We start from the raw sequence: 15026 nt of genomic DNA, 5'->3' as shown, positions 1-15026 counted from the left end.
GGAAACGAACCAGCGCAGCATGCCCTTTTGCACGCCCAGGTCCCCTGAATCGATATAGACGAGCGTCAAAATGCGAAACTTCATCATACAGCGAGAAGACTTGCCGACAGGAAGGATATCCGGCCGCCGCAGCGAGAACATCGCGAACATGTCGACTGTGACACGGGTGAGCGACATCCCCGATGAGTGTCGGTTCAGACTTACCGGTCCACTACGATATGAAGGGACACTTCGTAAGAGACCGGTGATCACTTCGTAGATAGTACGACACTCACTCTTCCGATGCCCCGCACTTCTATCAACATCTTGTACAACTCCTCGTCATCGGCCAGAAGCAACTTCCTTGTCGATAGGCGGCCGTCCGCAAACCGCCCAGCAAGATCCAGGACTGCCAGATGTGTTCATGGTCGGTCCTCGCCACTTTGTTCTGAGCAAATCTACTGACCATACTCCGCTTTCCGGCCACTAAGTCCAGCGCTGCGCAAAGTCGCGATATCCTTGGTGATAACTTGATGTGCGGATGGGAAGAAGTTAGACCTTCCGAGTCATGCAAGGATCAGCGCCTGGCTAGGTTATCCCGAGACGATGGGCTTACTTGGAATCCGCAAGACTCTCCGGAAGAGATGGGTCAAATAGGCGCACGAATTTATGTGTTATAGATGCCGCGGCTTTCCATGATATCTGTTGGCCCCTGGCTCGTGCGCCAACGGTCAGTCTTAGCAAGTAGGTACACTCCGGGTGATGGTCTCACAAGATGGAGTGCGCAAGCGTTCTGTCATATCGCACCCTGCTCAGTGTAGATCTGTGTCAGGAAGACACGTGCATACCGGAAGGGATCGACGCGTTCGAGATGCTCAAACGGTCTGCACTTGACTCTTCGAAACACATCTTCGAAGCGCGGATCCACGCGAACGAGGTGCCGCCTTGCCTCTTCAAAGGAGAAGGTGAGCACGGCTGGAACGAGCTCCTCGCCCTCCGCGTTGGGAATTGGGGTGGGCACGGCGGTATTGGGCGCTGCTGGTGACGTCTTTACGCTGGAGGCCGTGGGTGCCGCAGCCTTTGCCGTCTTCGCCTTCGTAACGCGGGGCTTCTTCTGAGCGGGCTCTGCTGCTGCGTCGGGGCTCTTCTGACTCCTCTTCCTGCTTGAGGCAGCCGCCTTCGTTTGGGCTGCGGCGGTGGTTTGTTGCGCAGCCTCCGGCGTAGCACCGGTGTTTCGCGTTGCTGACCTTGTCAAAGCCATACTGAAATTTGTGGATGTTGCTGGGCGCGTCAGATGTCGAACGAAGACGTGTGTAAGGGCGAACTGCATATACTGATTGGCGTCGACGACGGTAGTTTATCAACAAGCCAACTCCCGAGGCCGCTGGGCAGGATGACTGTGCGGGGACGGAGCCGTTCCCAGTTGGGAGAGCGTGGGAGGCGGGATGCGGGGGGTGCGGGTGGCGCGTAATTACGCGTTGCGCGCCTCGTCACGTGCCAATGCGCGAACGCGCCACGGTTGTGCCTGGCCCTTCCAAAGGGGCCTCTTAAGGACTCCCCGCGCCCGCAGCTCTCTCACCTCTCCCCGCCATTCCTCCTCTTACTCTCTCTCGCATCGCTCTGCATACCCCGCGCCCACTCCTGCGCCGTATACCTCGTCCACCGCTCTCACGCACCATTACGACCAACCCGCCAAACATGTCTGGAAGTGCGTATCTCCTCTCCCCGATGTGGCGCAGTGCGCGCGAGTGCTCACTAGACGTTCTGGTGCATAGAGTACATCGTGGTCTTCAAGGACCATGTCACCCAGTCCGAGATTGACAAGTACGCCAGCCAAGTCAACTCGAACGGTATGTCGCCACCGCCCGCCACACTGCTCAACTCGCGACCCAGTGCTGATCCTCTTCTTCCGCAGGCGGCGAGGTCCAGCAGCGTTACGACAGCGTCCTCAAGGTACGCACCCTGCGGCTTGCCCGCACCGCACAATGCCCACAGCGAGCTGACCCGCCCGCTCATTCCCGCAGGGCTTCTCCGCCACCATCCCTGACCAGTTCCTCACCCAGCTGCAGTCCCTGCAGAGCGACACCATCGATTACATCGGTACGTCCCCCTCCCCCACACACCATCACCACCCCATTCTCGCCTTCGCGAGCGCGCGCTCCGCCCGGCGCCCACCGTCCCCGCGCAGCGGCACGCAGTCCCGGCGCGCGGGATATACTCATAATGAGGGACAGGCACGCGCACGCGCGCGCGCGCGGAGCGAGCCCAGGCGTGTGCGGTGGCGCACCCCCTCCATCGAACCTGCAGGAGTCCCTGGGATTCAGAACCTCGCACGAGCGCTGACCGCCCGCCCCAGAGCCCGACAGCATCGTCACCACGCAGTGATCGGGCCTTGCCTTGGTCCTGGGCTTTCTGATGCCGATGGCGCCCCGCGGACGAGGATGATGAAAGATGGTGCACGATCAGGACGATGTGTTGTTGTTGTCTCATTAGCAGCTGTATGTATCACCAGGGAGCACGGTTCGCGGGAGGGGCCCGATGGCGTCGATGGGGGTGTAGGCTAGATCGCAGATGCGCGTGTGTACGTTGGATCGGACGCTTGTCCAGGTGATATATGGTTTTGCGTGGTTCCTTCACATGCCGTGTAGGACACCGGCGTCCCAGCGCAAGATTCGCCATCTCCAGAGAAAATTCGAAGGTACGATAGAACGGGGCGAGAATGCGCCGGAGAACATGGATGCTGGTACCGTTACATACGGCGCTGATGGTAAACCGATTACAGAGTGTGGGGGTATCGCGTGTGCGGGGCATATATGTCGGAAAGGTCGTGTCAGGTCGTAACGAGGGCGAACAGGAACTGCGAAGACAACACGATGCGGAAGACATAACAATAGAAGGATCCAGGCATGCAACGAGTCCGTGTCCAAGTCCCGGGTATACGGAGGCAGAATCCCATCTTGCGAGCCCATCCAGTCAGAACGCGTGGAGCTCTCAAGCGGCCGCCACAGCGGGGGCCGCCTTGAAAGCCTCCCCTGCCGCTTTACCGAGGGTCTCCGATGCAGGCGGGGTCGGCGGGGTCACCTTGACCCCGGGCACGCCCTCATCAGGATTGCCCCGCACACCCTGCACTTGCACGGCCGGGTCGCCCGGCGGTGCCACGAACACTGGAACGTGGTTCGGGTTCGGAAGCGGGGGCGTAAGCAGCGTCGGGCTCGACGAGCCAGGGACCGAGCTTCCGTACGTCGCTGCGGGAGTCGCTCCGCTCACGGGTGGCACCGCTGTCTCATCTCCATGGGCCGGGGCTGCAGGCGGGTCGGAGAGGACGGGAGGTTGAGGGAAGTCCCAGGCGCGCGGGACGAGCGCGGCGGGCATGATCCACGTCGCGGCGCACACGACGCCCTGGCCCTGGTCCGCCTGCTGGATCATGTGCCACTCCGCGTCGAGGTATTGCGAGATGTAGCGCACGAACGGCAGGATCTCGCTCACGCCGCCGTTGGCGACCGCGAGGGCGGTAAGGAAGTTGATCGCGGTGTGCGCGATGGAGGGCACGTTCTATAGATGATAGGGTTGAATATGCGTGAGTAGTGACGTGTATATATGGGGAGATTGAACGTACGCTGAGGTACTTCATGGACGGCTCGGGCATGACGACCTCCAGACCCCACCAGTCTGCATATATGCGCGTTAGATCGGGTATTCTAGCACTGAGAGTCGCATACGTACACGTGATGACTGACATACGGTCCGTCGGGGGGTATATCCCTGCATGAGAGGGCAGGATGGACTGGCCTGTCGCGTATCCGAAAGCCAGGAGTTGCGGGGTCATCTGTTCGATGCCATTCACGATGGCTTCCGCGCTAGGAAGCGCCCCGCTGAAGAGCCCCGGTCCAGTGGCTGGATGGCCAAGCCCCAAGTCCGGCGCCGTGATGAGGCTCACGAGGTTGAGGTCAGCGAGCACCTCCTTCAGCTTCTCGAACGAAGTCGCAGTTACGCTTGAGATCTCCTCAGCCGCGCTCGCCACTGCGGACAGGTCGAGGCTGCGTTCCTTAGTCTTCGGGGATGCGTTTGAAGTAGTAACTTGAGGAGCAGGCGCGGCGGCCTGCAGCTTGTCCAACCGGGAGAAATGCTTCTCGTGCGCCTCCGCATCGATGCAGGGCAGACATACTGCGTGTATAGGGCCCTTTGGTAGGGATGTCACCGGCTTCCCAGCGCCCGTCTTCCCGACGACGATGGGCTCGTCGGAGGTAGGAAGTGCACGCAGCTGCGTGAGGATCTTCTGCGCGGTCTTCGGCTCGAGAAGCTGCGACTTGACCTTGCGCATCTTGTGCAGCGACGTCTGCCCGGACGCCGAGACCTTTTCGCTCTTTGGCGGAGCGGCGGTCGGCGTAGCGAACGGCCCGACGATGAGCTCGCGCACGACGAGCGCGGACGCGTGCGCCCTCTGCTCGGAGCGGGTGCGCACCATCTTGCGCTCGATGTACTCTTGGCGGGCGGTCACCTTCTCGGCCGCCTCTTCACGCGGGGGCGGGAGAGAGGACTTGCGGTCCTTTACGCCTCTGGGTTGGACGAGCGATCGCCAGGAAAAACGTTTCTGGGAGCGGGAAGTGGGTCCCTGATGAGGGGAACCATCCTCAGCAGCAGGTAGTGGCGAGGAGGGCGCGCCTGGGGACCCGGAAGTAGTGGTCGTTCCGGAAACTGCCTTTGGCGAAGGAGGAACGGGTGACTGAGAGGGCACGGCAGCATCGGGAGACGGCTGCTCGGCGGGGATGCTTGGCGGTTCAGGGATTGCTGATGTCGTCTGGTTGGTCTCCGCGGAGGCAGGGACCGCGGCCGTGTCTATACCTTGTGCTTCATTCGCGATGAGAGGTTTGTCCGGAGACTGCTTGTCTGCAACATGAAGCTTACCAGCACTAGGCGGCCCAGGTTTCTCCGCCACTCTAGAGGTGGAACGCGACAAATAACGAAGCATCTTGGCGTACTAGTCTGCAGGTGCTTTACGGAGATGGCGAACACAGACTACGTCTGGGTAGGAGCACACAGTGGGGCAGGGACAACCAAGGGTGCGTCGCTCGAGACGAGGACCGTCCTTATATGTCGCCCAGACTGCTACAGCGCCCGAGCAGCGTCACAGAAAGCCGAGAGTACTTGTAAAAGAGTGTCTGACGATGAGGGCAAGCGCAGAGAGAGAAGCGGCGATGGCAAGAGAGAGGCGACCGAAAAAGACGATAAGGACGGTTGCCTTCGAGTGTTGTTCCCGCCAAACAGCACTCTCGCAGAGGCCGGCTATTAGGCGCGCAGTGAGATCGCGATCACGTGGTGTGACGTCCGGCCATTGTGGCGCTGGCGACGCCGGCGTCGTGCGTGCGAGTTTCGACGCGATTTGATCCCAGCTAAGTACTACCAGGACGCGTCCAGTTACTGTCAGCACAACCTCCTGCTCTGCGAGAGCTTCACTACCTGGCCATACACTACATCTCTAAGTGTAACCGCTGGGCTGAAGCATGTCTGAAAATGGCGATTTTTACGCGGATTATGCTAGCGAAGACATCGTCGATCTTTGCCCTGATGTACGTGTTGAAGTTGCCTTTTAGGTCTACTGGCTACCAGTACTAGGTTCGTAAAGCTGACATAGCATACCCCTCACAGCTCCCTCAAGGCTGGCCTTATAACTGCGACATGACTAGATTCTGGCTGGGATGGCAAGCGTGGCTGGTGGCCCGTGGATTCTCCTTGAACCTTCACCCGATGGACCACTCGATATTAGGATTGGATTGGCGCATTCCGCCATTCGCAGCCGCTAAATCAGAGTCTCTCCCTTATGCGTATTGTGTGAGGGAGGAGTTTTTGCGGATCCGGGATGACTGCCCATTGGTGAGCGCGCACGCTCTTCGTTTAGCCTGGTTGGTACTGAACGCAAGGCCAGTCTCGTATTGGATGGGCACAAGACTCCTACCATCGACATATCGCGTTCAAACTCACATACACGGGATCGGAGGAATACCGTGTATATCAAGCCCTGCTCGACGTTGATTCCGTATCCCCTCAGACCGAATGCTGCGGCATACTTCGTCCAGTGGCAATCCTAGATACCCATCATACATTCTCCTTCATCGCCATGCCTAGGTGAGTCTTTGAATACACTCGTTCCGGTCCTCTCAACATGGGAATGCGTAAGTGGGGCCACATGGGTGGCATTAAGCACCTCAGCTCTGTTGGCGAAGTTTTGCAGTTCATGCACTGCACTTCGCAGGTGAGTTGATCGTCAGTTCTAAACGCAGCCTTTTCCAACTTTTGTTTTGAAGGGACTACGAACGTTACACGAAAACCGCATAGTACATCGCGTACGTGTGCCTTCTTGTCAATCCAAACCATCTCTGCTTATACACAGGCCTTTAGGATATCTCGGAGTGGAACATGCTGGTCAACTACTACAATCCCTATTCGCCCAGGTACCCACGCCATCTTCTTGAAAAGTGCCAAAGCCCGCCGGATTCCCATTATTGCCTCTTCGATTTCGACATCTCTCGCATCTTCCCTCGCGACGCACCACTGAAAGCTTGCCGAAGTCCCTCCATGGAATCATACGAAGGCACGCCCTTATACCACCCCCTCGATACCTCCTGCGGTGAATACGACTACAATCCGTTTGCATATGACGTCGCGTGCCTCGGAAACCTTTACAGGATACATTTCTCGGTGGGTGGGAGTATATGTCTTGTAGAGACCGTCAACGCCGCTAATCCACCCCCACAGACCATAGTACCCACGATACCTCTCCTCGCGCCCTTGTTTGACAAGATGACGACACACGTCGCAGCGGAGCGGTTTACCGCGGTCGAAGCTGCCAGCTTTATCGAATTCGCAATCGCCTCGGTCCCGGAACCGGCACTCGTCATGCTATTCACTCTGCGAACGGAGTGGGAGTCCTTCGAGAACCCAGACCTGTACTGGGCCCGTACCACCCCCGAGTTCCGCGATCACTGGGCTCATTTCAGGGCGCCAAGGTTGCCTTGGATATCATTGTTGTTGATGCGGCTTTTGGAGTCACCGAAGGGGTGGCCTATGCTTTGCTTCGTGTGCCGTATGCTTCACGTGTGAGGTGTTGAGCTTTGATTTACTGCTCATAGCACGACGGCGTTGTTGTGCGCCATCTCGAGTTTAACTACTGCCGAAGACGAAGGCACTTGCAGGCGGCGAGTACGTTGCGCAGTTTGGGCCCTCTCTCGCCCGCCAACGTATGCGCTGTTCTCCGAGGGCAGGGCAGTGTGCGGCTCCTCACACTCTCCGTCAACACGGGGCTGGATGCTGGAAAGGACGATGCTGACGTCGCTACTGTGCTCGTGCGTGCAATTTCTATCCTCAATCAGCTCCGTCGACTCACTGTCATGAGCGTATAAGGATAGCTTGCGATTAATGTCGCTCTTGGGCACACTTACTATCCAGAATCTGCGGGTGAAGTTTGGGTCGACTCGCGTCGATCTTAGGCCCTATGAGCCCTCAGATTACGATGGCCTGTCACAGCAATCAGGTGAGTTGACAAAATGTGAACGGCAAGTATAAATTTCCAGTCGACCCGCCGAGACCGGTGCGTGCGTGTGATTGTCGGTGGGGGGAGGCGTTCATTCTGTAACCTGGGTTGTGTTCGCCGTTAGCACCATACACTATGTGCCAGCGGTCCACTCAAATGTGCAATATATATTGCGCAGCTCACATTGTAACAGATGATCACACCAAGCCCATCGCTGCCCAACGATGTTTTAGATTCCTGGTCCGTATGTACGCCAGACACAAAATTTTCGTCATATTTCAGTAGCATTCTTCAGGACTGGTAGGTAAGGCGTCACATATCAGGTGCGACTACTCTGTTGCCCCGGGCACCACCACGTCGACGCAGATTATTCGCACAAAAAAACCAAGGACCCTGTGCAGCATCCGCTGCAATGAGACCCACAGTTTGGTCAAAACACGCTAATCCTTCTCCTCTATCAACACCGGGTCTTCCCCAGCACGCTGATCGGGGTTCAGCTTCTCCGCCGAGACTATCACTGGCGGCGCCAGCGTTTTCCTTTGGATCTTCTTCAGAACGCCGTCGTCCGTGATCTCTTCCAAGTTCGCGAAACTCTGGCCGTTGGCACAGGGGACGTAGTGCCAAGTTTCGACCTGCACGATGTAGTTGATGACGTAACACGCGTGCTTGGTGTTCGTCATCCCAGACGGCAGTATATGTTTAGGACCGCCCTGAGGATCAGCACCGAAGTCCGAAGATGTTAGCAGGGGAGGCTACAATGCTGAGATAGCACACTCACCGCGCCAGACGTGAGGAAAGCGATGGTAACTCCGGTGTCCACCGGAACATTCAGAGTAAGGTCTCCGAACTTCAAGGATGTTCTCTCCGACAAATAATACTGAAAATCGACGGGGTTGTATGTCAACAACAGCAGATACGCACGCATGGGAGATAGGGGGACTCACCACAAATCCAGCACCGAAGCGGTTATACACTTCTGGGCCAGCTGGACCGCCGGGGGCCGTCCGGAGCCTCGCATGCGGTATCACAGCACTGGTGCCAATAGAGGGCGATTGTACTAGTTGGTAGGACCGTTCCCGGAAACGTTTCCGGATTCGATACTGAGTGTCAGCGTCGGTGCGCTGCCACACTTTGGTCTGGTTCGCATACTGGTATGCAATAAATCAGTATGTTGTCCTCTTTAGATGGATAGAAGCAGTCACGGCGGCGTACCTCGGTTGGGCTCGGGGGAACTTGTTTGGCATCGAAGACCTGCACCACACGGCCCGCCTTGAACTCGTCGTTGACGTAGGAAATGAGCTTGACCCATGGTTTCTTGCTCGGCTGCAGTAGAGGTGTCGGTTAGTCAAGGCTCGAGCCCCCCGCGCAGTGTCGCGCATGCACCGATTTGAAGCTTACCTTCAGGCTAAGGTTCACTTCATCCTGAGGACGCCAGGTGGTGCGAGGGATAGGAGTAGCCGTAGCGCTACGACGTCCACCTGCACCCGGGGCTGGGACAGTCAAACCGCGGTTTGTAGGGTGCATCATCACGGATAGCAGTCACAGCCAACGATGGCAGCGAGTGGGCTGGGCTGGGCAGGGGAACGAGAAGGTGTGAGACTGGAGATCCGAGTCCCAGCGTCGTCGGCGACTGCATTTATACTCCTCTGGGTGCCGGTTACCACGAAGTCCGCATGTTCTGTCCCGATGCGGTGAGATAGATAGAGGAATGCATGGCGGGTCCGACCTGTCCTAAACGACGTGTCTTGAGTCAGAGGGAAGCTTTCATTTGGGACGGTGTGTGAGCCAAATGACAAGCCATATGTGTGCGGCTTGGTCCCGTGTTCCGCAAAGGATGCTTCATGCACTGATCGCGGGGGCGGAAGGGGAGATCTTGAGAAAAAGTACCGTTATCGGTGCCCATCGTAGTCCGTACCTCTCTGATCTCGCAGGGCCCACGGAACCATGTACCGCCGCCGAACAGCGTCCCTACCAGTCATCTTGAGGAGCAGTCATCCCAGTCTGTCACCACTGCAGCGTCGGACATACAACGGCGCTGCACAGACGCGGTTATCTATAATAATGATTGTGTAAGGTCGCTCGTACGTAGCGGGGCCACTAGCCACCGACCAAGGCTTGGACGAGACCCAGGGCGGACTTGCCCTGCCCGGTCTGCGTCCTCGTTTCCGAGGGCATGGGCACGTCACGTCATGACTTAGGAATCAAGGAGGCTAGATGATGTTTGGGAACAATACGGATGCCGTTGTCGCCCCCACTTGCCTTTCCGGGTTCTGCCATTGTTCCCTCATTGTGTTCACGCTAGACCCCTACAAAGGGGTGCCATATGCGAGCCGTAACGTCCTACGCGCCGTTGTCTGGAAGCAAATCAAATGAATACAAAGCATGCAGATAATCCGATCCGAAGCGGAGAGAACGTTATACGTGTAGGATAGATCGTACTGTGCAATAAATCTCCCATCCGGACGGCCAGGTGGAAAGCCAAAGTAGGAATCGGTGACTCCAAGGCCGAGGAGGTACGCGGTACTGACTCCATCGCTCCCGGTCCCCGGTCCCAAGCTGCCTCCAGTACAAGTCGGGGTCGTTCAGCGGGTCGAAGCTGGGTTTGGCCACTATGCTGGTCTTCAAAACTTCCTCGGAGAGATGTCCTAAGTGCTCGTCGTAGAAAACGAGCGCTTCGGACGCTGTGAACCGCTGTCCAATGACGTGCGTCGTCATTCGTGCGAATAAGGGTGCGAGGGGGGGTACGACGGGCACGACGCTCTAATCCATCGTCAGCGGCAAGTGGCCCAATGGTAGCGACGAGACGTACGGAGAAATGATACAAGAGCAGATTGCCCAGGCAGGCAACGTCGAACGGGAAGGGATTATACTCGGGCTGACCCATCGTGGCGTCGGTCGGATGGAACATGAGAGCTCCACACCATGCTTCGCGCGACGGGAGACGGGCGGTACGAATGTCGAGATCTGCCGGGAACTGGACCGATAGGTTGAAGTCAAACAAGGCGTATTCGACGCGGCCCGACGTTTGTATGTGGTCGCGAAGCATATCGCGCGCCCAATAGTCGTCCAGTGCTGGAGAGTAGCAGTTCATTAGCACGTTGGTGTGGTTGATGTCCTACCAAAGTGTCAGCCCGAATGTTACAACCGTTCCGGCTGCTACCCCTACCCGATGAGCTATTCTATGGTCGTGGAGGAATGTTAAACCCTTCAAGACCTAGTCAGCTAAGTCGAATACTTGAGGGTCAAGCCAAGCCCTACCATGAGGAGACATCTCACTAGCTTCATCACATCGCGCACCGTCACGAAGTTGTCCTGGATTTGGATGCTCGAGTTCCAGCTGAAACAAAGTAATTGGTATCAAAACCGGGACTCTGTGACTGACACGGTGACTTACAGTGGCATCACGAGGAAGGAAAAATGGTACGGGGAATCGAGAACCGCAATGGGTGGTAGAACGGATGGGAATTGGTCTCCTTGGAACAAGTCGCCGTTCTCGAGGAGGTAACTGTTGATAGCGTGCTCGACAGAGCCTTTCTCTATGATCTTGATAAACACGTCGCGGCCGGACAAATCCTGTCCGTAACCGAACCTAGTCTGACAAAATGTGAACGTGAGTGCCAAGGAGGATTATAGTCAAGAAGAACGCGCATACTTGTAGTCCGAGCCCATGTATTTTCTCTCCCTTCCAAGAGAGACGATGAGCGAATGGCAACACGGGGTCTTGGGGCTGATCCTCTGGAGGGAACCATCGCCGACTCAGCGGGTACAGCAGGATGCCGTGTGTCTGGAACCAAGAGTCGTAGCTCAACCAGAAGGGTATCATGATACTTGGCTGGTTTATTTCTGCCAAGTTTCCCGGAAGCTAGACATAGCCCGTGAGCCTGTGGGGTTGTGCAGAGCGAAAAGCAGAAGAGCGTACTGGGGGCGGGTCTGTTCCTTCATCCTGTAAACACTCTGGGTCTTCCCATTTGCAGTCCATCGGTGTTCCAAGTAAGTACGTAGTGATTTAAGCAGCTGGATATCGGCCTGAATGCCGGGTATGTTGAGGTAGTGCAGACGCAGTAGTCCAGTTTCACGTCGTCAAAAGTCAACGAATACGGTCCAACCAGAGTGGCGCGTACAAGCGCGCGTACACTCGCCGCGATCGCGACGCGTCGTGGCGTTTCCCCCACAGCGTCCCGGGACGCCGGCCCGGCTTGTCTGTCATCCCCCTGGCAAGGCCTGAGGCCGAGCTGCCTGGGCAGTAAGTACCAAGTACTAAGTAGCGACTACGTTCATTAATTCATCCCGTTACCCGTATGAACAACCACAATGCTCAGCAAGTTTCGCCAAAGGAAGGCACCCAAAGGATCTGCTCCTTACGTCGAGCAAAGACGTATCCAAATGCTTCCTGAATCCAATAAAGATACAAATACAACAAGCCTCGCAAGGCCGCCGATTAACCGTTCTATATCATCCCCGCGAGCGGCACCACACCCTGCGGCCCCTCTCTACTCATCCACGAGCTCCCCAGAAGAGTCTACGCTCCCGCCCAGGTGCTCCCATGCTGCCCTGATCTTGTTCATCTCATCCGTGACCGCCTGCAACTCCGCCATGAACGTGACGAGCGCGTCCGGGTCAAGGTCGTCCATGTCCGCGTCCCCGTCCGCATCGTCGTCCCCGCTCGCTTCCCCGTTCAACATGCGTTCGATCCGGTCCCGCCGCTGCGCCTGCTCTTGGTACAGCCGGATATACACCAAGAAGCAGGTCTTGTAGTATCCGCGGAGGCCCGTACGGTCTGCGGGGATCGCCGCGCGGGGCTTGAAACGGGCGGGGTGCCTCGGCTTCACCTTGAACTTCTTCGCGGCGGGCTCGACACGGGGTGGGGGGTCGGACTCATCAGAGGACGAGGTGAATTGGATCGAGGGCCGACGACGCTTCGTGCTTGACGCGCGATGCGGGCCGTCGTCTTTCGCGCTCGCGCTCGACGATGAGGACGAGGGCGGCTGCGGGTTCTCCGGCATCGAAGGCCTGGGCGGCAGAGACGAGCGCGGCGGTGGCGAGAACGCGAGCGATGACGGCGACGGCTCCTTCTTCACCTTCATGGGCGGCGGGCGCAAAGGCGAGGGCTCGCGCAGCACGGGCTTCTTTGGTAGCGAATGGTCCCGCCCGCGCGGCTTCTCAGCGGCGCTCTGCTGGTCGTCCAAACGGCGCTTCTTCGTGTTGCTGAGCGGGACGTCGCGTTCCGAATACTCAGAGTCGTCTCCGTCTCGCGGAGCCTTCTTGCGCTTCAGAGGAACAGGCGACCCCTGCCCTCTGGACCGCTGTCGCTCGTCTGCCGTACTCTGTCGCTCGCGCTCGCGCTGCCGTTCCTCTCGTCGTTCCTCGATGGCACGCTCCTCCTTGGTCTTCTTCCGGAACTGGGGCGTGGAGCTCTTCGGCTGCGGCGACGCCGTCGGCGGTGCGATCGGTGGAAGCGGCCTGGCCGACCCCGAGGGCGCGGGTAGCTCGCGCTCTCGCTTGCTTTCTCGAGCATCCACCGGTCCTGTTCTCTTCGGAGGAAGAGGCGAGTGTGCGCGCAGGTCGGTGGCGGGTGGTGTGGCGGACGCCTTCGGGATGAGCTTGAATCCGGATCCAGGCCTCCGGATCGTAGGCCGCGTCGCGCTAGTGGGCGTACCAGCGCCGCTTCCCTCGTCCGCGTCGCGTTCGCGCGCTCTACCCTTGACGCTGTGCTCATCTCGACCCGGACGCGCGCTTTCGTCCTTCGCGATGATGATCTCTGGCACCTTCTTCCGCACTCCCTCCGCAGGCTTCGCTTTCTTCGTCGTGCCTTTAGACATCATGCCCTTCTTGGGCTCTACGCCCGCCGCGCTGGGGCCCGCCGCTGACTTGGCCGACGCGCCGTCGGCTTCGCGATAGCGCGCATGCTCCCAGACGGGGTCGGACTCTGGGATCCTCAGGCTCTTGTAGATCCCGCGTGCCTGCCGCGATAGACTCAGGCGTTCGTCCGGTTCCAACAAGGGCCACCCGTACGGCCGCACGTCGCGCCACGACTCGGGCTTCAGCTCCCATAGCTGGGGCGTATCAGGGCCGCTGCCCCTAGTTCCAACCTTCGGCTGCCCCACCTGCGCAGCTGTCAGAGAGCGCATATAATCACATAGTGCCCAGACAACTCACGCTGTGCAACAGTGAGATCACTTCCTTCTTCATCTGCGGAGACGGATCCTTCCCCACACACAACCCGATGGCCTGATCGGATGTCCGAGGCTTGAGCGCCAGGCAATGGATCAGACGCGCTCTCGTCGGGGGAACCTCGTTTGTTGATCCATTCCCGTGGGAGCCAGAGGCCGGAAGCGGTGACGCCACCCTCGTCTTCATGCCCGACGGCGGGCGGTTGGCGGGGGGCAGAGCTGGGCGACGAGGGGCTGTCGCGTCCTTCCGTCTCCCCTTTGCGCTGGAGCGGCTCAGATCCGGGGGCGTGTCGAGGTATATGGCCTTACGCTCGGTGCGCTGTTTCTCGGCCTCTAGCGTTCGGTCACGCACCGAACTTTCGACCTTCTCCCCGAGCTGGCGGTCCACAGTAAACTTGCCGATGACGTTGGCGTACATCTTGAGGGGGGCCATGGGCTTTTGCGCCGAAGCCATACGGAGGTATAGTTCGTGGGGGCCGTTCTCGAACGGCAGGGTTAACGGTCTGACTAGCCGCAATCTCGAGATCTAACTCATAGAGATTGGAATGGGGCATATAAGCCGCCTCCAGGACCTTATGTCCCAGAATAGAGACCGTAGCACCATGAACGACAGAGCCCTTGGGCAGTTTGTCGAAGATGGTCATCTTCCCGTCTCCTTGGAAGAGTGAATAACCGTTACGCTCAATGGTACCAGTGGAGAAGAGCCGTGTCGACGCCCGAGGGACGTAGCAGACGTTAGGCATGGTAATCTCCCACTTGACCCCGTCGATAAACGTCTGAGCCTTAACCGTGCCTTCACCAACACCTTGAACAACACTCCCAGCGCCTTGAGCGGCGGTACTGAAGTTGATGGGGGTGTCATAGTCTTGGTAGGTGGCAAAGTCTGCGCGGCACCAGGTGACGTGTTGAGAGGCTCCAGAGTCCATAAGCCAACGCGTATGCCTCACACCAGCGGCGTTAGCCGCAGTATAGAAAGAAGCGTGCATTTCAGCGTCCGCGACAGCGGACTCGGCTACAAGTACATTGGCAGATGGAGCGGCGACGTGAGCATGGTTATTCGAAGTGTCCTTTCCCTTCCCTTTGTCCTTCTTCTTGCCTTTGTCCTTGCCCTGAGGACGAAGCTCAGGATGCTTCTTGTAGCAAGTCGACTCGTGATGGGTCTGACTGCCACAATGACCACAAGGGCCAGTCTTCTTGGGCTTGGTCTGCGAGATGCGAGAGGCGGGCCTGACCGTTCTTGCGCATAGACTCCTCAGCGAGGGTCTTGGCGAGGATGACGTCGACGGTGAGGTTGTCAAGCTCCGTCGTTGCCATGAGCGCAGAGATCATTGAGCGGTAGAGTCAGGCAC

At 58.2% G+C, this 15026-nt stretch overlaps 6 protein-coding genes across 6 annotated transcripts in view; 2 read left to right on the top strand and 4 right to left on the bottom strand.

Moving 5' to 3' along the window:
- Positions 1–1240, bottom strand: part of TRAVEDRAFT_113464 (DNA glycosylase) — a gene marked incomplete at both ends in the record, with an annotated part of 2828 nt that extends 1588 nt beyond the window's left edge. The window contains 3 exons of the mRNA XM_008036436.1: positions 446–537; positions 596–715; positions 828–1240. Of these exons, the coding sequence (XP_008034627.1) occupies positions 446–537; positions 596–715; positions 828–1240 (625 nt within the window). The remainder of the gene's footprint in view (positions 1–445; positions 538–595; positions 716–827) is intronic.
- Positions 1241–1565: 325 nt separating this feature from the next.
- Positions 1566–2611, top strand: TRAVEDRAFT_161863 (protease propeptide/inhibitor). The gene is made up of 5 exons (XM_008036435.1): positions 1566–1687; positions 1755–1829; positions 1895–1932; positions 2004–2079; positions 2336–2611. Exons 1-5 carry the CDS (start codon positions 1678–1680, stop codon positions 2362–2364), a joined length of 228 nt encoding a protein of 75 aa, XP_008034626.1. The 5' UTR covers positions 1566–1677; the 3' UTR covers positions 2365–2611.
- Positions 2612–2692: 81 nt separating this feature from the next.
- Positions 2693–5185, bottom strand: TRAVEDRAFT_56480 (uncharacterized protein). Its single transcript, XM_008035824.1, has 4 exons — positions 4885–5185; positions 3703–4827; positions 3596–3648; positions 2693–3531 (listed from the first exon to the last, which is right to left on the bottom strand). Exons 1-4 carry the CDS (start codon positions 4946–4948, stop codon positions 2971–2973), a joined length of 1803 nt encoding a protein of 600 aa, XP_008034015.1. The 5' UTR covers positions 4949–5185; the 3' UTR covers positions 2693–2970.
- A 1367-nt stretch (positions 5186–6552) lies between these two features.
- TRAVEDRAFT_43812 (uncharacterized protein) lies at positions 6553–7376 on the top strand (the record flags this gene model as incomplete). Its single annotated transcript, XM_008035733.1, has 3 exons — positions 6553–6675; positions 6733–7053; positions 7107–7376. The coding sequence occupies 3 exons, from the start codon at positions 6553–6555 to the stop codon at positions 7374–7376; spliced, it is 714 nt and encodes a 237-aa protein (XP_008033924.1).
- Positions 7377–7811: 435 nt separating this feature from the next.
- TRAVEDRAFT_69493 (uncharacterized protein) lies at positions 7812–11486 on the bottom strand (the record flags this gene model as incomplete). Its single annotated transcript, XM_008036434.1, has 12 exons — positions 7812–8217; positions 8286–8384; positions 8452–8655; positions 8720–8830; positions 8906–8985; positions 10036–10267; positions 10317–10622; positions 10674–10712; positions 10766–10844; positions 10902–11101; positions 11160–11369; positions 11427–11486. The coding sequence occupies 12 exons, from the start codon at positions 11484–11486 to the stop codon at positions 7948–7950; spliced, it is 1890 nt and encodes a 629-aa protein (XP_008034625.1). The 3' UTR covers positions 7812–7947.
- A 515-nt stretch (positions 11487–12001) lies between these two features.
- TRAVEDRAFT_62985 (uncharacterized protein) lies at positions 12002–14148 on the bottom strand (the record flags this gene model as incomplete). Its single annotated transcript, XM_008036170.1, has 2 exons — positions 13664–14148; positions 12002–13611 (listed from the first exon to the last, which is right to left on the bottom strand). Coding segments are annotated over exons 1-2 (2076 nt in total), but the record flags the coding sequence as incomplete, so codon positions are not given.
- Between the last annotated feature and the right edge of the window lie 878 nt (positions 14149–15026).

The sequence above is a fragment of the Trametes versicolor genome (genome assembly GCF_000271585.1).
Source record: "Trametes versicolor FP-101664 SS1 unplaced genomic scaffold TRAVEscaffold_2, whole genome shotgun sequence".
Taxonomy (NCBI): Eukaryota; Fungi; Basidiomycota; class Agaricomycetes; order Polyporales; family Polyporaceae; genus Trametes; species Trametes versicolor.
Note: the sequence above shows the minus strand (reverse complement) of the source record. Positions and strands in the feature narration are given on the sequence as shown.

Bases quoted from the DNA above. Each gene is read 5' to 3' on its own strand.
- TRAVEDRAFT_161863 (XM_008036435.1), top strand. The intron at 1,830-1,894 runs GTATGTCGCCAC...CTTCTTCCGCAG, and splicing joins CAGCCAAGTCAACTCGAACG to GCGGCGAGGTCCAGCAGCGT. The intron at 1,933-2,003 runs GTACGCACCCTG...TCATTCCCGCAG, and splicing joins GTTACGACAGCGTCCTCAAG to GGCTTCTCCGCCACCATCCC.
- TRAVEDRAFT_56480 (XM_008035824.1), bottom strand. From the start codon at position 4,948: ATGCTTCGTTATTTGTCGCGTTCCACCTCTAGAGTGGCGGAGAAACCT. The intron at 4,828-4,884 runs GTAAGCTTCATG...TCGCGAATGAAG, and splicing joins ACCTGGGCCGCCTAGTGCTG to CACAAGGTATAGACACGGCC. The intron at 3,532-3,595 runs GTACGTTCAATC...TATCATCTATAG, and splicing joins CGTCCATGAAGTACCTCAGC to AACGTGCCCTCCATCGCGCA.